The sequence below is a fragment of the Protobothrops mucrosquamatus genome, unplaced genomic scaffold (genome assembly GCF_001527695.2).
Source record: "Protobothrops mucrosquamatus isolate PMUCROS unplaced genomic scaffold, P.Mucros_1.0 scaffold962, whole genome shotgun sequence".
In the NCBI taxonomy this organism is placed as follows: domain Eukaryota; kingdom Metazoa; phylum Chordata; class Lepidosauria; order Squamata; family Viperidae; genus Protobothrops; species Protobothrops mucrosquamatus.
Genome location: NW_015387206.1, coordinates 424,828 through 448,097, shown reverse-complemented (window position 1 = coordinate 448,097; position 23,270 = coordinate 424,828). Strand labels below are relative to the sequence as shown.

General features: G+C 43.9%; 1 protein-coding gene and 1 pseudogene across 1 annotated transcript in view; one reads left to right on the top strand and one right to left on the bottom strand.

The window, feature by feature from the left end:
• The window catches only part of LOC114922812 (zinc finger protein 420-like), a 48,608-nt gene extending 41,245 nt beyond the window's left edge, over positions 1-7,363 (bottom strand). Inside the window, exons 1-3 of the mRNA XM_029284808.1 lie at positions 6,629-7,363; positions 6,439-6,499; positions 893-1,711 (exon numbers count right to left, since the gene is read on the bottom strand). Of these exons, the coding sequence (XP_029140641.1) occupies positions 893-1,711; positions 6,439-6,499; positions 6,629-7,363 (1,615 nt within the window). The remainder of the gene's footprint in view (positions 1-892; positions 1,712-6,438; positions 6,500-6,628) is intronic.
• A 13,957-nt stretch (positions 7,364-21,320) lies between these two features.
• The window catches only part of LOC114922811, an 18,367-nt pseudogene continuing 16,417 nt past the window's right edge, over positions 21,321-23,270 (top strand).

Here is a 23,270-nt window from a genome sequence, read left to right as displayed (position 1 = left end):
ATCATCCTCACTTTTTTGTCCATTCCCTATAGATACCCCTAAGTTGACAGCATATCACTGAACAATTCAACTTTCAAGCATTTTGTGGTTGGGATGCAAAATGTTTTTCCAGTGTGGCAGTATTAATATGTGTGCTCTTGAACTCCCCAGCCATAAAAAACACTGTTCTGAGTAGTTGGTGTAAGACAGTATTTCTCAAACTCAGTGACTTTAAGATGTGTGGACTTCAACTCCCAGAATTCCCCAGCCAGTCACTGAGCTTGCGAAACACTCTTGGAACTTCTTCTAACGTTGCACCTTGCAATATCTCAAAATGTTCCTATTATTATGAAAGTTTCTGTTTTCGCTACCTCATTCTCAAGGTTTGTGACCATTTCTTTCACGTGCTGGTGCTACCAAGCAATTCTTCTATTGGAGGAGGTGGGAAACACGGCTAATATTGATGTGAATGTTTTCTGATACATCTCCCCACCTAGATTTACATTTCCCAAATGTGATGTGATGTGACCTGGACTCTTTGTATTTTGGATCAAGTTTGTTTCCTGCTGAGTTTTCCTTGCTGTCTTCAGTTTTGCAGTTTGCATATTACAGGCAAGCTGGGCCTGTTGTAAAGATCGTACTTTGTTAGTTATCTGTTTTCCTTTAAAGAACTGTTGAACTCCGTTGACTGCTTTATTGAACTTGTGCCAGCATATGTGAGGGCTGTTGGGTGAACGTTGGCAGTGCTTAAAAAGACAATTATTCTGACCAGCTAATTGCTTTGCCTCCGTTCGGGGCCCTGGGTCATCACATTGTGTTTGTTCTTGTGATCTAACACAAGCAGTGAGTTTTTGAAGGAGCTTTTCCCCCCTGGTCCCCCACGAGCCAGGTCACGTGCTGTCCTTGTCATCGCTGTGTATGCTCTGGTGCCGAGTGAGGTGTGCCTTCCGGATGAAATCTCTCCCACACTTAGGGCACTTATACGGTTTCACTCCTGTGTGAATCCTTTTGTGGTTAATCAGCCCTGAACCTGAATGGAACTGGCTGCCGCACTGCAAGCATTTGTACGGCTTCTCTCCCGTGTGGGTCCTTTCGTGGATGGTCAGAAGGGAGTTGCGGCTGAAGCATTTCCCACAGGTGGGACACCTGAAGGGTTTTTCGCCCGTGTGGCTCCTCTTATGCACCAGGAGGTGAGAACTCTGGCTGAAGTTTTTCCCGCAGAAGGAGCATTTGTACGGCTTCTCGCCGGCATGGCTGCGCTGGTGGTAGATGAGACCTTGGCGCGAGTGGAAACTGCTCCCACACTGGGCGCACTTGTAGGGCTTCTCTACGTCGTGGGTCCTCTGGTGGAAATTCAGATGCAAGCTTTGACCAAAGGTCTTCCCGCAGATTGAACACTTGTGATAAGGTCTCTCGGGAATCGGGATAGTATTGCTTGGTTCCTGTCTCAAGTCCACCCCAGATGGGATGCTTGAGTTCTGGGTCTGGAATAACAGAGGTTTGCTCAAGATCTTCCTATTGATGACCGAAGCGATGGACATGGCTGCTTTGTTCCGTGTATGGATTCCTTGCTGAAGCTTTGGCCATGCCTGATTCTGGAAGAGTTTCCGTTCCTCGGGGACACGGGAAAAGTTCTCCGTGAATCGTCTTTGAGGGATCCAGCACAGATCCCCTTCTTCCGCTCCTTCCTGCAAACGGCTTCTCTCCTTCCGACAATTCGCAGGTCCGTACTCTGTTGGAATGAGAAAAGAACACAAATGTTTATTTCATGTCTTCACGCTGCTTCCGGCCATAAGGAAATCTTAGCTTTTCGATGCAGAATTCAGGGGCGTCTTTTCTCTCCGAGAAATTATATATTACAAGGCAGAGGTTTCTGTGAGCCGAAATTCATTTTGTTTCAGTTCATTTCACAGAAGCTTAATATAATTTCTTGGTTAGAAAATAATAATAATAATAATAATAATAATAATAATAATAATAATAATAATAATAATAATAATAATAATAATAATAATAATAATAATACTGTTTTTCTATAAATAGGTCTTTTGCAGGGATTGTTTTTTCACACTGCTAATAATAATAATAATGATAAAGTTGGAAGGGACCTTGGAGGTCATCGAGTCCAACCCGCTGCTCAGGCAGGAACCCTACACCATTTCAGACAAATGGCTGTACAGTCTCTTCTTAAAAACTTCCAGTGTTGGAGCATTCACCGCTTCTTGAGGCAGGTTGTTCCACTGGTTAATTGTTCTCACTGTCAGGAAGTTTCTCCTTAGTTTTAGGTTGCTTCTCTCCTTGATCAGTTTCCATCTGTTGCTTCTTGTCCTGCCTTCAGGCGCCTTGGAGAATAGCTTGACTCCCTCTTCTTTGTGGCAGCCCTTGAGATATTGGAACACTGCTATCATGTCCCCCCTTGTCCTTCTCTTCATTAAACTAGACATACCCAATTCCATCAACCTTTCCTTATATGCTTCAGCCTCCAGTCCCCTAATCATCTTTGTTGCTCTTCTCTGTACTCTTTCTAGAGTCTCAACATCTGTTTTACATCGTGGTGACCAAAACTGGATGCAGTATTCCAAGTGTGGCCTTACCAAGGCATTGTAAAGTGGTATTAATACTTCACGTGATCTTGATTCCATCCCTCTGTTAATGCAGCCCAGCACTGTACAAATAGTCTTCAACTTACAACAGTTCACTTAGTGACTGTTTGAAGTTACAACGGTCCTGAAAAAAGTGACTTGTGACAGTTTTTCACATTTACAACTGTCACAGCACCCCTGTGGTCACATGATCAAAATCCAGACACTTGGCAACTGACTCATATTTATGACAGTTAAAGTGTCCCGGTGTGTGTGTGTGTGTGTGTGTGTGTGTGTCTGTCTATCTGTCTTGTGATTTCCTTTTGCGACCTTCTGACAAGCAAAGTCAGTGAGGAAGCCAGATTCACTTAACAACTGGGCTACTAACAACTGCAGTGATTCACTTAACAACTGTGGCAAAAAGAGGTCGTAAAAATGGGGCAAAATTCACTTAGCAACTGTCTCGCTTAGCAGTGGAAATTTTGGCCTCAATTGCGGTCGTTAAGTCGAGGACTGCCTCTTTCTTTGAAGTGGTGTCCCAACAGGACATGGATTGCCTGGGGTCCTATAAAAACACTCAAATCGCATCTAAACCACTGTGGAAACATTTACAAGAAAAACTTGCCTTAAAACAGGCGTGGAAAGGAGAGGAACAAAACTTAAAATTGAGAGATTTTAAGGTTGTGGGGTGCAGACAGTACCTGGGAGACTATTGTCACCGTCGCTTTCTCCTTTGGGTTCTCCGTGCAGCTGGCTCTGACCCGGATGTTGGAAAGCTTGTTTTGCTCCTGAAAAACCAAGTGCTACTTCCTCGCATGGCACGGCATCCTGAAACATTTAATGGAAATCCATTTAACTAGCTGAAGGAGATTAAACCTTAATCCGGGGTCCCCAACCCCCGGTCCTTGGACCAGTACCGGAATTCTGGGAGCTGAAGTTCACACATCATCATCAGTGACTAGCACTGATGATGTTACCTAGTTTGGGTAACGAAAGGTCTGCGAGAAAACAACCAAGATCAGAAAGCACCAAGGACCCTTCAATCTCGGAGTCCTAGTGGACAATCACTTAAATATGAGCCAGCCGTGTGCTGCAACTGCCAAAAAAGCCAACACAGTGCTGGGCTGCATTAACAGAGGGATAGAATCAAGATCACGTGAAGTATTAATACCACTTTACAATGCCTTGGTAAGGCCACACTTGGAATACTGCATCCAGTTTTGGTCACCACGATGTAAAAAAGATGCTGAGACTCTAGAAAGAGTACAGAGAAGAGCAACAAAGATGATTAGGGGACTGGAGGCTAAAACATATAAGGAACGGTTGCTGGAATTGGGTATGTCTAGTTTAACGAAGAGAAGGACGAGGGGGGGACATGATAGCAGTGTTCCAATATCTCAGGGGCTGCCACAAAGAAGAGGGAATCAAGCTATTCTCCAAAGCGCCTGAAGGCAGGACGAGAAGCAAAGGGTGGAAAGTGATCAAGGAGAGAAGCAACTTAGAACTAAGAAGAAACTTCCTGACAGTTAGAACAATTAACCAATGGAACAACCTGCCTCCAGAAGTGGTGAATGCTCCAACACTGGAAGTTTTTAAGAAGAGACTGGACAGCCATTTGTCTGAAATGGTGTAGGGTTCCTGCCTGAGCAGGGGGTTGGACTCGATGACCTCCAAGGTCCCTTCCAACTTTAATATTAATATTATTATTAATAATAATAATAATACAAACCGGTTGCCAAGTGTCTGAATTTTGCTGATGTGACCACAGGGATGCTGCAATGGTCGTGTGAAAAACGGTCATAAGTCGCTTTTTTCAGTGCTGTTGTAACTTTGAACGATCAGTAAATGAGCTGTTGGAAATATTTATTTATTTATAACAACAACAATCTTTATTATGGTCACGGACCAGTACCTTACTTACTTATTTTTTATCAATCAAATTTATTGGCCACCCATTTCACCACACAGGGTAACTCTGGGCAACAATAGGGACCTTTGGATACTTTGATACTTAGGCTTAAAATCTGCGGCTTACAAGTAAACAACAACTAAAGCTAATGCAATCCTGGGTTGCATAAACAGAGGCATAGAATCAAGATCACACGAAGTAATATTACCGCTTTATAAAATCCCTAGTAAGAACACACCTGGAATACTGCAGCCAATTTTGTTCACCATATCACAAAACAGATGTTGAGAGTTTGGAAAAAATTCAGAGAAGAGCAATTAAGATGATCAAAGGCCTGGAGACTAAAACATACGAAGAATGGCTAAGGGACTTTGGGTTTGGCTATTCTAAAGAAAAGAAGAAACAGGGGAGATGTGATAGCAGTATTCCAGTATTTGAGGGGCTGCCTAGAGGAGGTCAGGTTGTTCACCAAAGCACCAGAGGGAAGGACGAGAAACAATGGATGGAAACTGATCAAAGAGAGAAGCAACCTGGAATTAAGGAGAAACTTCCTGACAATGAGGACAATCAACCAGTGGAACAACTTTGCCTCCAAAAATCGTGGGCCCTCCATCACTGGAGATTTTAAAGAAGAGACTGGACATTCACCTGACTGAGACGGTATAGGTTCTCCTGTTTGAGCAGGGGGCTGGACTGCCCCTTCAAATTCTATTCTATTCTATTCTATTCTATTCTATTCTATTCTATTCTATTCTATTCTATTCTATTCTATTCTATTCTATTCTATTCTATTCTCTACTCTACTCTACTCTTTCAACCCAGTCAGTAAGCACCTATTCAAAGTTACAACGGAATACCCCAAAAGCTATTTACGACATGCTTTTGAATTTCTGACATCCAGGCTCCGCTATAGCCATGCGACTACATTTTAGGCACTCGGCAAAAGCCTGCACTTATGGCCATTTGCAGTGCAGTGACTGCGATTTACGATGGTTTTTCTGGAAACTGGGCTTTACTTCCTGTTTCTGGCAACAAAACAGCTCAAAACAATGAGCTTGCTTTACAAACATCACCAAAAAGGTCATAAAATGATCATGTGATGACTCACTTTATGACCGTCACAATATATGACTGTAATTGCCAGGCTCAATTGCAGTTGTACGTTGAAGGCTGACTATACTTATTGTTTGTCTCTATCGAGTCGCATAAACAATCTATCTATGGCTGCTAGGAGTTGAAAACGACTTCATGGCAAGATAGATAGACAGACAGACAGACAGACAGACAGACAGACAGACAGACAGACAGACAGATAGATAGATAGATAGATAGATAGATAGATAGATAGACAATAGAATAGAATAGAATAGAATAGAATAGAATAGAATAGATGACAGATAGAGATAGAATTATGATAGATGGAAATAGACAGACAGACAGACAGATAGATAGATAGATAATGTGATAGGATGGAAAGCAGGACACTGAGAGTTCAAGTCCCACCTTAGCTATGAAAGCCAGCCAGGTGACTTTAGGCCAGTCACTCTTTCTTAGCCTAACCCACCACACAGGGTTGTTGTTTGTGGATAAAATAGGAGGAGGATACATTCGTTGCCTTGAGTTACTTGTAAAAACAATAAAGGTGCAATACAAATACATTAAAAAATTTCTGTCTTCTATCTATCTGGTATAGTCAAAACATACCAGAATCTTAGAGCTATTTCAGCCACAAACAATTGATAAGTTTCTCTAATCTAGTGAGTTTCTCAGTGGCTGGTATATAGTACCTCAGATCCATTAGTTAACAGTACCACTAGTTAACAGATCCACTAGTTAACAGGTTTTTAAAGAAGAGACTGGACAGCCATCTGTCCGAAATGGTATAGGGTTTCCTGCCTGAGCAGGGGGTTGGACTAGATGACCTCCAAGGTCCCTTCCAACTTTACTATTATTATTATTATTACCTACCAGAGCATATACAAAAATAAGGTGCTATATGCATGCATGCAATGTAGGTGACTATTAAAGTCTGGTGAACATTAAACCCCACGCACATTGGAAATGGACAGCGATGCTTCACATTTCTTCCTTTGAGACGTGCTGCGTCTCCACCGCTAACTTTATGCTCACAGATATAATCAGGATCTGTTCTCCTCACCTGCCGCTCCCACTTCTCCATTCCTTGCTGCCTCTGCAGAAAATCCTCGGCCAGGGCTACCGCCTGGGAGCAGGTATCGGGGCCCCGGGCTCTAACCCAGCTCTGAATTTCTTCTGGCAGGATAGTCAAGAACTGCTCCAGGATCAACAACTCCAGAATCTGCTCCTTGGAGTGTTTCTCCACCTTCAACCACCGGTGGCAAAGCTCCTGAAGATGGCGGCAAACCCGCCGTGGGCCCTCGGCCTCCTGGTAGCAGAAACGGCGGAAGTGCTGGCGCTGCTTTTCCCGGCTGAGGGCGCTTCCCCGCAAGATGGCCGCCTTCACTTTCCCATAGTCCTCTTGCTCTCTGGCCTCCAGGCCACTAAAGGCCCATTCAGCTTGCCCGCTGAGGGAGGGCAGGAGTCGGGCTACCCACTCGTGTTTTGGCCACCGGCAGGCTTTGGCCACTTGCTCAAAGGAGGCCAGGAAGCCCTTGGCATCATCCCACAGGCTGGGATCCCGGGGCAGCTGAGGAGACTCCCATCCTGAGCAAGGAGACCCCGTTTCTTGCAGAAAGTGCTGCCACTGGGTGTCCCAATAAGGAAGGACCACTTCATCTGGTTCCTGTTTAACCGTCTTCTGTGGTGGCAGCCTTTGTGGGAATCTCCCAGTGCTTCCGGTTGGCAGCAGATGATGGTTTTCCCCCACCTTGCCTGACCCTCCTGCCATTTTGAGGACGATCACTGGATCTTCCATTTCCAAGATGGGAATGGAGCTTCTCTGCAGAAGGAGAAAGAAGACACACAAGAGAAAGTTGACAAAAGCACATGGGAAAAATCCTGCCCACGATGAGCTGGAAAACCAAAAGCTTCCCAATGACCCCAACATATCTTTATTTCTTGGTTTAGAACAGAGGCCTCGAAACTTGGCAACTTTAAGACTTGTGGACTTCAACTCCCAGAATTCCTCAGCCAGCTTGGCTGGCTGAGGAATTCTGGGAGTTGAAGTCCACAAGTCTTAAAAGTTGCCAAGGTTGGGGACCCCTGGTTTAGAGCATTTGTATGGCTGCCCATCTTAAATACCTCTGGGCTGCTAATAAAGAAAACTGTGCTATAAAGCTTGCTGACTGGGGAATTCTGGGAGTTAGAGTCCACAAATCTTAAAAGTTGTCAAGGTTGAGAAACTGGCCTATGCAAAACGAATGTATATATATAATAGTCACAATACAACAGTAATTGTGGTGCAATAGCTAAGTTGCCTCGGGACCAACTCATGACACTAACAAGCACATGTTTATTTTAGCCCTTTATTTTGTAGGTTTTAGATGTTTTACATGGATGCCACTAACAATCAATGAGGACCAAGGATTCAGTGGAATGGAACCTTTCTTAATCATCTTTAAAATGCCATGAGGGAAGAAGTTTTATGAATTGCTGGATTAAAGATTCTTAAGTGTGGGAGACAGGTTATGGCCTCATCCATGTCTCCTTAACTGACAATAAGGGGAGACCTTTAATTGGTTCTCCTAAGATGTTCTCATGTTTACAACTATTATCTTCTTTCATGTGTGTGTATGATGGCAAATGAGCCACCTGGTCCTAAGTCAGGTTGTTTGTTCAAACTAGTTCAAATTTTAGTTACACTCGCTGGAAGGGGAAAAAAATACTGGGCAGAAAATCTATATAAATAAAAATGTAAATGTTCGTTTGTTCAAAATCTTAAATCTCCGAAAGTTCTTCACCAATTGCTTTGAAATTTTGACACAATGTTGCATTCGAATACGCGCGTGTTTTTATATACCTACTACCTACTATTATATAGATGTCACACCTGTGACAGGTAAAAACGTGCTTTTTTTGAAAAACAGCGCCATCTGTTGGACACAAGCATTGTGAAATTAAACATATTACAAACGTCGCTTTCTCTTTTCTTTCTTTTCCATTTAACCAGACTGAGCCACAGCAACATGTGGCCGGGTACAGCTATTAAATTTAATAAATAAAATTACTGAATGCTCCTGAGCACACCTGCCTGTAAAAAAGCCACATGTCAGGGCTTTATCACATTAAAAAGCCACATGTCAGGGAGAAGGATAGATAGATAGATAGATAGATAGATAGATAGATAGATAGATAGATAGATAGATAGATAGATAGATAGATAGATAGATAGATAGACAGACAGACAGACAGACAGACAGATAGATAGATATAGACAGACAGACAGACAACCTTTATTGTTATTTTTTACTGTGGGCACCATAGCACACATTAAAAATGAAATTTAGTTGCTTCCTCTCAAAGTGTACACATGCATAACACACATTTAAAACATACTATATACAATATATGTATAGACCTACACCCTTACATATAAGTAACCTATAAATATTAATCACTGTCATCTTGAATACATAACGGAAGGAGGAAGTTTTAGAGTTCACAAGGTTAATACTGTATGGAACAAAACTGTGACTGAATCTGGATGTTCTGCTTCGGATTCCACAAAGCCTCCTCCCTGAAGGTAACAAAGAAAACAGGTCGTGAAGAGGATGTGTAGTGTCCCAGACAATCTTGCGGACCCTGCTCAAGAAACTCTTATATGCCATGTCCTGGATGGAAGGGAGGGCACTGCCAATGATCTTTTCGGCCATCCTCACCACTCTCTACATTGCCTTCCTGTCTGAAGCAGTGATGCTTCCAAACCAGACTGTGATGCTGTATGACAGGATGCTCTCGCTCGTCCCCCTGTAGAAAGTGGTAAGGACAGGGGAAGGAAGATGTGCTTTTCTCACGCGGGTCCTTCCTGTCTCTGATCATGAACTCAGAAGGAAGGGAGGAACTATGTGTTTGCAAGGCCTGCATAGCAAAGATAAAGGAAAAGGGAGTAGAAAACAAGAGCTGACTGTCAGGCATACATAAATACATACACACAAAACATATTGCTAAGATAAGGAATAGGGCTAAGACAGAGCCAATAGAAGACTTGACTAAAAGACTTCTAGGATGCCTATTAATTAACTTTTAAGAATAGGGTTGAAGTAGAGCCAATAGAATACTTATTAGATAACTTTCGAAGTGTTTATTAGTTAAGACTTAGAAATAAGGATGGCATGGAGCCAATAGAGGACCCTTTAAAAACTTTCAGAACACCTATAGATAATGTTTCTTTATCCCCCGCCTTGAAAGACTGTATAAAAGCTTGTTGAATCCTTTGTTCTGGGTCCTGGCATTTTGCTGGCTGGGACCCCTTTTGCTGAAGCGCTTCAAAAAAAGGAAACAAATCTGCACCTCGTGTCTGGTGTTCATCCTTGGCTTCGACACAAGGTTCAGATCCGAATTGGGGACAATAGTTTGCTTCTTCCCCAACCTAGCTCCCTTCTGCTGCATTGGACCTCAATAGCCATGCTTTCTTGGATTAGTTAAAAATTGTAGGAGTTGAAAACCAAGACAATTTAATAGTCACTGGATTTGGGTAGCTGCTTTTTTGTTTTAATGCAAAACACTGAGCAGGTTCTCTTGCCTCCCACCCAACCTACCTGCATTTTTAAAAACTCACCCAATTTTCTTGATTTTGACTGCACCCTGCAGGTCTCCCTTCCTGCATATGCACGCCGTGCAACTGTGGCAGAGAAAGGCAAATACCCTTTGGAATTTGCATTGGAATCCTTAGGAAGATGAAAAATGCGTTTCCAGAAGGAGGGGAAAAACTGTGAGAATAGGAAAAGAATCTGCAGTTATTTACGTTCTCCTTTTTAAAGCTATGATTTCACTTCCGCATTTTCCACTCTAGGAATCCCTTTTTCAAGAATTCACTAGCCTTAACTCTTTTATCCCCAGGTTTCTTACAAGACTTTCCTATCCTTATACTTTTTAGATAGAATCTGGCCACTGCCCAGCTGTGGACAAAGGAAGTTATGGTTCAGCAACATCTGCATGGAGTTTGGAGAAGGAGGCTTATACTTAATGAGCCATATGTTCTCAACCATAAATTCTCCAAAGCGCCTGAAGGCAGGACAAGAAGCAACGGATGGAAACTAATCAAGGAGAGAAGCAACCTGACAGTTACAACAATTAACCAGTGGAACAACCTGCCGCCGGAAGCGGTGAATGCTCCAACACTGGAAGTTTTTAAGAAGAGACTGGACAGCCATTTGTCTGAAATGGTATAGGGTTTCTTGCCTGAGCAGGGGGTTGGACTAGATGACCTCCAAAGTCCCTTCCAACTTCATTATTATTGTTGTTGTTGTTATTATTATGATCATCGCACAGTCAGCCAGATGTTCAGACTGGATTTGGCATTTTGTCTACCTATCGAGTCCTTACCAAGGACCTGGGTTAGGCTCCCATGTAACGCCGCTGCTACGCGAGCTGCACTGGCTGCCTGTGGCCTTCCGGGTGCGCTTCAAGGTGTTGATTATCATCTTTAAAGCGCGCCATGGCATCGGACCTGGTTACCTCCGAGACCGCCTTCTGCCACAGATTACCTCTCACCGGCCGATACGCTCCCACAGAGAGGGTCTCCTCAGGGTGCCGTCAACNGATTCCGGATCTCCCCTCCTTCCGCCGCGCCCTCAAGACATGGCTATTTCAGCTGGCAGGACTGGCCTAAGGGGTATTTTAAATTTGGTTTTTAAATAACTTTTAAAAAAAGAAAAGGCCTATATTAATATTTCATTTTAACCACATTTTAAATTTTGTATATTGTATTAGCTATTTTGTTTTAAACTGGCTGTAAGCCACCCTGAGTCCACCAGGAGAAGGGCGGGGTATAAATGTGATAAATAAATAAATAAATGTTTGATGGTATTACAGATATTGTCGCAGTTCCTAGTAAGGCCCCCTTTTGCAATTGACTAATGGCGAATTTGTCAATGCCAATGGTGTTCAAGTGGTGCTCCAGTTGTTTTGGGATTGCACCCAAGGCACCTATTACTATTGGTACTACCCTTGCTTGCTTTTGCCACAGTCTTTCTATTTCTATTTGTAGGTCTTTCTTCCTCCTCCTCCTCCTCCTCCTCCTCCTCCTCCTCCTCCTCCTCCTCTTCTTCTTCTTCTTCTTCTTCTTCTTCTTCTTCTTCTTCTTCTTCTTCTTCTTCTTCTTCTTCTTCTTCTTCTTCTTCTTCTTCTTCTTCTTCTTCTTCTTCTTCTTCCTCTTCTTCCCCTTCTCCTCCTTCTCCTTCTCCTTCTCCTTCTCCTCCTCCTCCTCCTCCTCCTCCTTCTCCTTCTTCTTTTCTTGACTTAGGTCTGAACAGCAATCTAGGCCAACATTTCTCCAACATGACAACTGTTAAGAGTTATGGACTTCAACTCTTTTCAAGTCCAACTGACATCACCAGCTGTGTGGATGCCCCTACTGAACATTACTACAGTTATTAATAAAGTTTAGAAATTAGACATTTCAAAATTATTAATTCAATTAACGATTAAATTAATTAAATTTAAATTAAATTTAAAATATTAAATTATCTAAATTTAAGGAATTAAGCAGAAACTTCCTCCCACTGAGAACAATTAACCGCTGGAAAAGCTTGCCTTCAGAAGTTGTGGGTGCTTCATCACTGGTGGTTTTTAAGGAGAAGCGGGACAGCCACCTCTCTGAAATGGTATAGGGACTCCTGCTTGAGCAGGTGGTTGGACTAGAAGACCTCCACGGTCCCCTTCCAGTTCTCACTTATCTACCATAATTGGGACAATCAAATGCGTGGCTGAGGGACATGGTTGTTAAGGGAAACATCATGTGACAATGTCTGACTTATGACATTACTTTGTCAGCACCCACAACTTCTGAAGGCAAAGCCCTTACACTTATAGCTTCCGCACCAACCACACCCAGGTGCATCTGTCCGGCCTTAGGTCACCTGTACGGGTTACCGACGTAGTGCGAATCTCCCTTGCCCTCCCCCTCCCTGTTTCATCAAGTTTCTCCTTGCTCCGGGTCTTCGAAAGAGTTAATCAGGGGTAGTCAACCTTGGCTCTTTTATGACTCGTGGACTTCAACTCCCAGAATTCCTGAGCCAGCACAGCTGGCTCAGGAATTCTGGGAGTTGAAGTCCACGAGTCATAAAAGAGCCAAGGTTGACTACCCCTGAGTTAAATAAAAACGATGGATTCCTAGAGAGGAAGAAAAATTGGGTGGACGTTAGGGACTGGGGGTGAGAAAAGAGGGCGGGGGGGGGAAAGAAGGGAGCACCAAACGCTCCTCCCATTCCCTGTCTCGTCTGAATGCTCCGGGGTCGGATGCTGGCAGTGGGTTGGCAGAAGGGACTGAGATCGACCCTGCTCTCCCTCCGGGCCTTTCTGGTGTGTGTGTGGCGGGGGGGGGGCGGGGGGGAAATCTGGCCCTGGGGGGGGGTCCTCATTTAACGAAGGGACACCCGCTGGTGGGTCTCCCCCCGCCCCGTCTTGTGCATTTGGGCAAAGCGGAGCTGCAGAGAAGCAGGGAGGTTGGAAGAGCGCTGGGAAGCCCCCCCCCCAAAAAGATCTGAGCTATCCCTGCAAAGAAAAGACGAGGTGGGGAGGGGGCGCCTTGGCAGAGCAAGCAAGAGGGTCGGTGGTCTCCCCTTTTCGCTGCCGTGTGTGGGGGTGGGTGGGAGCAGTTTAGCCCCGCCTCCCTCCCCCCTCTCCCCCCATCGTTTTCATTTTGATGGCTGCCCCTCCGCGCCGCCCCCTTGAAGGGTTAAAACAAGGGTAGGCAACCTTGGCTCTTTTATGACTCGTGGACTTCAACTCCCAGAATTCCTGAGCCACCGTAGCTCAGCTTGGAAACCTTTTCCTGTCTCTTCAGCATGGCCGGCTCAGGAATTCTGGGAGTTGAAGTCCGCGAGTTATAAAAGAGCCAAGGTTGCCTACCCCTGGGTTAAAACTTCCAGGGGGCGTTCAGGGTCTCACTAGGTGTGGATCGGCATTATTGGGTGGTTTCCTTTCCAAAGTGGTCCAAAGCCGCCTTTCGCTTTCTTATCGCCTGTTTATTTTGTCTGTTGAATTGGTTTTTTTTTTAACCCATCCTGCTCTGATGAGTTCTAGGTGATTGGGGGGGGGGAATGCATAAAAGCAGCAGTCTGTTCAGCCAAAACCATCCCTTCTCATAATGTCTTACTCTTTTTCTTATGCTTAATTTATTCCCCTCCCCAAATATAAATCTGCAAGTTAGACAGGCTGCGTCCAACCCCAGTCATCTGGAGTTTCTATATCTGAAGATGGATTTGAACCCAGCTCTCTCAATACCCTCCCTCCCTCCCTCCCTTCCTTCCTTCCTCCTTTTTGTCTTTCTTTCTTTCTTTCTTTCTTTCTTTCTTTCTTTCTTTCTTTCTTTCTTTCTTTCTTTCTTTCTTTTTTCTTCCTTCCTTCCTTCCTTCCTTCCTTCCTCCCTCCCTCTTTCTTTCTTTCTTTCTTTCTTTCTTCTCTCCCTCCTTTCCCTCTTTTCTTATTTCTTCATTTTTTCCCTTTTATCTTCTCTATCTCTGTATAAATAAAAATGTAAATGTTCGTTTGTTCAAAATCTTAAATCTCCGAAAGTTCTTCACTGATTGCTTTGAAATTTTGACACAACGTTGCATTTGAATACGCGCGTGTTTTTATATACCTACTATTATATAGATGTCACACCTGTGACAGGTAAAAACATGCTTATGATTCCAACGGATATGCCATTTCAATTTAAGAGATTGCAATTCCCAATTCGATTGGTGTTTGCAATCACCATCAACAAAGCTCAGGGCCAATCTTTAAAATTGTGCGGTTTAGATCTAGACACCGATTGCTTCTCACATGGACAATTATATGTTGCGTGTTCTAGAGTCGGCAAACCAGACAATCTCTATATCTGTACAGACAATGGAACAACAAAAAATATTGTATACCCACAAGCATTGTGAAATTAAACATATTACAAACATGCGCTTTCTCTTTTCTTTCTTTTCCATTTAACCAGACTGAGCCACACCAACGCGTGGCCGGGTACAACTAGTTTCTTTAATATTAGTGTAACTCGTCCCGTAGTGAGTTGGCTGTGGCAAGTTGTCCTGCAGTGAATAGGCCACAGCAAGTTGGCTGTGGCAAATTGTCATAGACCCCCGGGCCCCACTGGCAAAAGGAAGCTCAGGCCGTATAAGTTGACACATGCAAAAGAGGCCTTCATCCTGCAGTGGATAAACAATGGCTAGGATGATGATGATGATGATGATAACCTTAAATACCCTGACAGAGTACACAAGCAAAAGGGCATTAACTGTTGGGCGTGCAAGAAGGTTTGGCTCACAAAGCAGCAGCACTAGTTAACTTACCAGAGTGCTTACACAAGAGAAAAGAGTTACAAGTGTTGGAGAGTGTAGGTTATGTTTTGCAGAGCGCAGCTAGTCCTCGACTTATGACTGCAATTAGGAACAGATTCCCAGTCATAGGTTTATACAGCCATCCATTGTGGCACCCATATGATCGGATCCCATTTTATGACATTTTTTGTGGTCAATAAGCAATATGCAGTCCTAAGTAGAAAGCCATTCTTCCAAATTTATATTTTTTGTAAAAAAAATGCCAAAAAAAATTACAAATTGTGAACCAATGGCTGCAAGACCATGGAAGTGGTCGCAAAAGCCAGCTGCTTGCCAAGCACTCATAATGTGGTCACATAATTTGCAGAGGGGCGGACATTTTATATTTTATGGGCCATAAATGCTTGCCGTAATTTTGAACAGTTGTGATTTTATAAGTTGAGGACTGCCTGTAATGAAACATTGATACACCCTGAAGCATTCACAAAAGGAGGCCATTGTATAAATGCTTGGAATATTGCAAAATACTGACTTCTAATAATAATAATAATTGTAAAGTTGGAAGGGACCTTGGAGGTCATCTAGTCCAACCCCCTGCTCAGGCAGGAAACCCTATACCATTTTGGACAAATGGCTGTCCAGTCTCTTCTTAACACTTCACTGAGACCTCTGGAAGCTCTAAACTTGAATCCACAAGAAAAAAAAATTGTGGGCTTTGTGTGTGGGAAATATTTTTCTGGAGTGTCTACCTGGGTCTGCAGGTAAAAATGCCCTCCAGAAAAACCTTGCAGGTGTTCGGACTACTGAACACACTTTTTGGGTGACAAACAGCATCATAGTTTGGTGTGTGGAAAATCTGTTCCTTGAAAGGGGACAATTATTGTCGTATATTTGTATGTCCCCCCAGAGAGGAACTCTAGAAATCTTCGTATTGTAGAAAACATCCTGAAATCTTTTCAAAAAACACAAAGCAGTTCATAATTGTGGTAAAGTGAGGAAAAGTTTCTTTGGTTTGCGTATTATTAAACAAAAGTTGTGATCTAGGCAAGAAAGGGAAAAGGAAGGGCGAGGACGAGGAGGTCAAATCAAGGCTTTCTTGTTAATTTTATCATTTTTGTTTTCATTTTTGGGTATAAAGTTTTATTATTTCAGGTAATGTTTAATAGCTTTCAATTTTATTATTGTTTTGTAATTGTTTAGTTGTTATGAGAGGGATTTAGACTAAATGGAAAGGCAATTAAATACTTATGTCGTGAGCTATTTTTGTTCATTGAATCTGGATCTTTGTTGATCAATAGGGAGAGCTGAAGATTTAAATAAGATAAGTTTATAAAAAATGGGATCAGGTACCAAATGAGATGTACCTTATTGTAATTAAAGAGGCTGATAAATCGCGCACTTGGGATTAATTGATGCACAAGTTAGTTTGCATATACATCGCCGGTTGTGAGAAGTGTAACTTTGAATTATGTAATATTCAGCTTAGTGTGAATTGTAAATTGATACCAGATTGCCTATCATGTGATTCCAAATCTCAGGTAACTGCAATTAAAGTTAAAATCTGTACAGATGTTTTATCTATAAATTCATTTTAAGCAATTCTTGTTCTTTACTGTGATGTTTCATTATTATTCATGTACTATATGTAATATTTTTCTTGCCTATTTCTGTCCATCTGGAAACAATTACCCTATTTTCCATAAAAATACCGCTTCATGTCATATAAATATGATGCCTTGGTAAGGCCACACTTGGAATACTGCATCCAGTTTTGGTCACCACGATGTAAAAAGATGTTGAGACTTGAGAAAGAGTACAGAGAAGAGCAACAAAGATGATTAGGGGACTGGAGGCTAAAACATATAAGGAACGGTTGCTGGAATTGGGTACGTCTAGTTTAACGAAGAGAAGGACAAGGGGGGACATGATTCTGGGAGCTGAAGTTCACACATCATCATCAGTGACTAGCTCTGATGATGTTACCTATGATGTTCTATGAATGGGATGGAATAGAATAGAATAGAATAGAATAGAATAGAATAGAATAGAATAGAATAGAATAGAAGTGAAAGTTGGACTTAAAGAAGCAGGATAGGAAGAGGACTTGAAGCCTCTCAACTTTCCCCATTTCTGCTCTCCAGATGGCCCTAGTACTACAACACACCCCAGCTTCACGTGTTTGGGGCACCCTTTCGAACCAGTTTCTTTGGAACAGTGGTGAAGTCCTTAGACTAGAGGCTGAAGCATAATATCTCTGTGTAGATGTTAATGGAGGTATTCAACCAGCCTTGTGAATTTCCCTGTTTCCTGGGATGGTATAGGATAGGCCTAGGGCAGGGGTAGACAACCTTGGCTCTTTTATGACTCGTGGACTTCAACTCCCAGAATTCCTGAGCCCTGGCTTAGGGCTATAGGCCAATGTTTCTCAACCTTGGCAACTTTAAGATAGCTGAACCTCATCTCCCAGAATACCCCATGCTAGCTGGGGTATTCTGGGAGTTGAGGTTCACATATCTTTGAGATGCCAAGGTTGAGAAACACTGCCCTAGACTAACCTGATGCATTAAACCCCCAAATCTGGTTACAGCAAGGGTCTTCAATCTTGGCAACTTTAAGACTTGTGGACTTAAACTCCCGGAATTCCTCAGCCAGCCCTGGCTGGCTGAGGAATTCTGGGAGTTGAAGTCCACAAGTCTTAAAGTGGCCAAGATTGGGGACCCCTGGTTTAGAGCATTTGTATGGCTGCCCATCTTAAATACCTCTGGGCTGCTAATAAAGAAAACTGGCTGAGGAATTCTGGGAGCTGAAGTCCACAAGTCTTAAAGTGGCCAAGTTTGAAGACCCCTGGGTTACAGCTTCGCACCAACCACGCCCAGGTGCATCTGCCCGGCCTTAGATCACCTGTACGGATTACCGATTTAGTGCGACTCTCCCTTGCCCCCCCCCCCCGCCGCCTTTCCCCGCCCTGTTTCATCAAGTTTCTTCTTGCTCCGGTCTTCGAAAGAGTTAAATAAAAGCGATGGATTCCTAGAGAGGAAGAAAATTTGGGTGGAGGTTGGGCACTGGGGGGGGGCGGGGGGTGAGAAAAAAAGGGGCGGGGGGAAGAAGGGAGCACCAAATGCTCCTCCCATTCCCGGTCTCGTCTGAATGCTCCCGGGGACGGATGCTGGCAGCGGCGTTAGCAGAAGGGGCTGAGATCTATCCGGGGATTTCTGGTCTGTGCTGGTGGGGGGGCGGGGGACCCGGGCCTTTGGGGGGGGTCCCCATTTAACGGGGGGGGCATCCGCTGGTGGATTTCCCCCTCTCCGCCTTGTTCATTTGGGCGACGCGAAGCCGGAGAGAAGCAGCGAGGGAGGAAGAGAACTGGGAAGCCCCCACCCCAAAAAGGTCTGAGTTATCCCAGCAAAGACAATGTGGGGACGGGGCGTCTTGGCAGAGCAAGCAAGAGGGTCTGTGGTCTTCCCTTTTCTAAGGCATGTGGACTTCAACTCCCAGAATTCCACAGCCAGCAATGCTGGCTGTGGAATTCTGGGAGTTGAAGTCCACATGCCTTAAAATTGTCAAGGTTGAGAAACACTGCTTCTACTCCCTCTTTCCACATCTTTCTCGTTTTCAGTTTGATTGCTGCTGCCTACCCGCCCCCCTCCCCTTTTGCAGGCTTAAAACTGCCAGGGGGGCGTTCAATGTCTTACTAGGTGTGGATCGGCTTTATCGGCTGATTTTCTTTCAAAAGGGTCCAAAACCGCTTTTAGTTTTCTGATCGCCTGTTTGTTTTCAGTGTTTCTCAGCCTTGACAATTTTAAGGCATGTGGACTTCAACTCCCAGAATTCAACAGCCAGCAACGCTGGCTGTGGAATTCTGGGAGTTGAAGTCCACATGCCTTAAAATTGTCAAGGTTGAGAAGCTGTTGAAGCTTTATTTTTTTTTTTAACCCATCCTGCTCTTGATGAATTCTAGGTGACTGGGGGGGGGGGAGCATAAGAGCAGCAGTCCGTTCAGCCAAAACCATCCCTTCTCATAATATCTTACTCTTTTTCTTAATGCTTAATTTATTCCCCTCCCCAAGTATAAACCTGCAAAGTAGACAGGCTGGGTCCAGCGTCAGTCATCTGGAGATTCTATATCTGAAGATAGATTTGAACAAAGCTCTCTCAATACCCTTCCTTCCTTCCTTCCTCCCCCTTCTTTCTTTCTTTCTTTCTTTCTTTCTTTCTTTCTTTCTTTCTTTCTTTCTTTCTTTCTTTCTTTCTTTCTTTCTCTTTCTTTTTTTCTTTCTTTCTTCTCTCCCTCCTTTCCCTCTTCTTATTTCTTCATTTTTTCACAACAACAACAACAACAACAACAATAATAATAATAATAATAATAGTAAAGTTGGAAGGGACCTTGGAGGTAATCTAGTCCAGGGCTTTTCAACCTTTTCACCCATTGTACCACTTTTAGGATATGTCAATATCCGAGTACCACCAGTCGCCTATCGAAATGTCAAAAACTTGATGGAAAAAAAAAAAAGGAAAACAGTGATAAAGTACAAGTAGTTCTCGACTTACAACAGTTCGCTTAGTGACTGTTCGAAGTTACAATGGCACTGAAAAAAGTGCCCCCCCAAGCCACAGCCGAGCAAGACACCTGCCTGCCCACCTGCCCGCACTCTTCCTCCTGTCTGAGGTTTTCATTGTTGTGAGCATTTATGTTGGGGATTGACAGTGGGGGTGGGGTGGGAGGGTGTTTGGTTTTTATTCCCCTCCATCTGCTGGGTGGTTGCAGCAGGTTTTGGTCACTTCACATGACCCTGGGACACTGTGACCGTCATAAATATGAATCAGTTGCCAAGCATCTGAATGTAAATCACAAGACCCTGGAGATGCTGCAACATTCCAGCTGATCGGCGCGTCTTCTGGGCTCAGCAGAAGCACCAGGATCAGCGCCAAGCTCCAGCTGGAGCCTGGCACTGATCCTAGCGCTTCCACTGAGCCCTGACACCCCCGAACAAGCGCCGATCAGCTGGAAAGCGGCACTGATCCTGGAGCTTCCGCTGAGCCCTGACAGCCCTGCAGCTCCAGCCATCTCTCGCTCAGACTTGTGCGGTGCTGCCACCGGTTCAGCTCATTCCTCTCCCCCGCTACTTTTCTAGGATGGTCACGTACCACCTGCCAGGTGCCAATGTACCATAGGTGGTACCCGTACCACTGGTTGAAAAGCCCTGATCTAGTCCAACCTCCTGCTCAGACAGGAAACCCTATACCATTTCGGACAAATGGCTGTCCAATCTCTTCTTAAAAACTTCCAGTATTGGAGCATTCACCCCTTCTGGAGGCAGGTTGTTCCACTGGTAGATTTGAACCCAGCTCTCTCAATACCCTTCCTTCCTTCCTCCCCCTTTTCTTTCTTTCTTTCTTTCTTTCTTTCTTTCTTTCTTTCTTTCTTTCTTTCTTTCTTTCTTTCTTTCTTTCTTTCTTTCTTTCTTTCTTTCTTTCTTTCTTTCTTTCTTCTTTCTCCCATGCAGGATCAGCAAATGTGTCATGTGGAAGCCAGGAGGAATTAGTCATGTTGGGATGGAGCTCATAAGTGTAAAATTCAGAAAAAGCAAGAAAGGCGGATAGGAAATGGGTGCCTTATAACTAAGATTGGGATCTTGCTTGTTTAGCAAAGGGAATCTTGCTTGTTTAGATATCACAGGACCACTTTGCTCAGTTAGTGTAATTCTGCACTCACAGGCCACCTTTGACTTGAGGGGGTTGTGGCGAAGCTTAGAGATGCTTTGGTCCACGTTCCTTAAAAATAGTATGAAACACGCGGCTTGGAGAATGGCGCAAGGCTGCATTGGCCACCGGTCTGGGGAATAAGGCTGCATTTTCTCAGTGGCAGTGGTGACACTGGGCTGAAGTCCAGGCCTGGGTGTCAGTGGCAGATGGCTGAAACAGCTGATGGTCCCCCAGCCTCCACTTAAAGCACCACCCTGGCATTTTTGCCCCATTTCAGGGCCCACCTGGGGTGGTGAGGCTTCTGGGGGTGGCTGCAGCTTTCCACCCCACTGCAGCTCTCTTAAATCATGCATGGCCAGTGCTGGACCTCCAGGGTCTCCTCCACCTTCTTGAGGCACCTCTGGAGTTCTTGCTTGGGCCTCCCTCCACTTAACAACTCACCTATCGCTTAATTACACCACAACAGAAGAGTTTGTCTCCTAGAGATGTGGGGGCTCCATCACTGGGAGATTTTGTCAAGGCTGTTCTGAGGACTTGGCTAGGGTTGGACTGGAAGACCTTCATGGTCCCTCCCAAGTCTCAGATTTTGTGATTCTCTACCATTCTCAAAAGAAAATATTATTCTTTATTTCTTTTTTGTTCTAACAGCAGATAAGAGATTGTGACCAAAGGCTCGCCTGCAAATCAACTATCAACAGGCAGTAGAAACCTAGCAAAAGGCAGCAGTCGCCAGAAAGCATGGAGTGTGGGAAACTCTTGGATCCCCTGTCAGACACAGGCAGCACTCCGAAAAACCGCCAAAGAGCCCATGAATGCTCAGAGTGTGGGAAATCCTTTGCTTACTGGTCCCTCCTTTTGACCCACAGGAAGATCCATGTGGGAAGTGGATCCAGTCAAAGTTTGGAGGGTGAGAAATCCTTCTCTGGAACAGACGCCAAAGATCTCAGAAGCCCCTCCAGACTAGCACCCTATAAGTGTGAGGAATGTGACTTATGCTTTGATCAAAAGTCAGAACTTCTTAAACATCAGAAAATCCACACTGGAGAGAAACCTTATCAGTGTCTGGAATGTGGGAAATTTTTCCTTAAAAAAGCCTATCTCAGGAACCACGAGAGAATTCACACAAGGGAGAAGCCTTACAAGTGCTGGGAATGTGGAAAGACCTTTTCACAGAGCGCACATCTTTGGATCCATGAGAAGGTTCATGCAGGAATCAAACCTTACAAATGCTTTGAGTGTGGAAAATGTTTCATCCAGAGTTCAGCTCTTCAGAGTCATGAAAAAACACACCGAGGGGAGAAAAATGAAAAGTGCCTCGAATGTGGGAAATGTTTTACCTGGAAATCAAACCTGTTGCAACATCAGAGACTTCACACTGGAGAGAGACCCTATGAATGCCCAGAATGTGAGAGACGATTTGTAAATTCTTCTGACCTTCATAGACACCAGAAGACTCACAAAAAGGAGAAACCCTATAAATGTGGGGAGTGTGGGAAAAGTTTTCTTACTCAAAGAGAGGTTCACAATCATGAGAGGATCCACACAGGGGAGAAGCCGTACAAATGTGTGGAGTGTGGGAAATGCTTTTCTGAAAAACACAACCTTGGAAGGCATCAGAGGCTCCACACAGGAGTGAAGCCATACAGATGCGTAGAATGTGGGAAATCTTTTGCTCAAAATGGAGACCTTTGGAATCATCATAAAACCCACACAGGCGAGAAGCCATATCAATGCAACGAATGTGGAAAATTTTATCGTTCCGCATCGAGCCTTAGAAATCATGTTAAGATTCACACAGGGGAAAAAAATTTCAAATGTTTAGACTGTGGGAAAGCATTTGCTCAGTCATCTCTCCTCAGAAATCACACCCGAATCCATACAGGAGAGAAACCCCATAAATGCTCGGAGTGTGGTAAATGTTTTTCTCAAAAAAGTACTCTTGTAATACATCAACGAATCCATACTGGAGAGAAACCGTATAAGTGTTCAGACTGTGGGAAATGTTTTGCCCAACCTGCAGCGTTTCACAGGCACACCCGAAATCACACAGCGTGACCTTACAAGTGTGCAGAGGGTGAGAAAACTTTTCGTTGTAAATGACAGCTAAAAATGCCTCAGAACTCTATAGCATAAATCTCCTCAGAAACTCTATAGCATAAATCTCCTCAGTTGTGAACAAAGTGAGAAACATTGTTTTCAAAAGTCGCACGTTACCATTCACTAGGAACTTCACAAAGTTACAGAAGGGGAATCCTACAATTCTTTGGCATGGGGAAAATGTTTTTTGTAGTTTTTGTGAACGGTTAAGTGATTTTATAAGTCGAGTAAACCTTGTAAGGAAACCTTGATAAATCCTGAAACATTCACCAAAGGGGGTCATTGTATAAATGCTTGGAATATTGTAAAATACTAATTTCACTGGGACCTCTGGAGGTCCCAAAGGTTCCACAAGTAAAAGAAATTGTGGGCTTTGTGGGTAGGAAATATTTTTCTGGAATGTCTACCTGGGTCTGCAGGTAAAAATGCCCTGAAACGAAACCCTCCAGGTGCTCGGACTACTGGACACACTTTCCGGGTGACAAACCGCATCAAAGCTTGGTGTGTGAAAAATCTGTTCCTTGAAATGAGACAATTGTCATACATTTGTGGGTCCCCACAGAGAGAAAGCCTAGAAATCTTAACATTTTT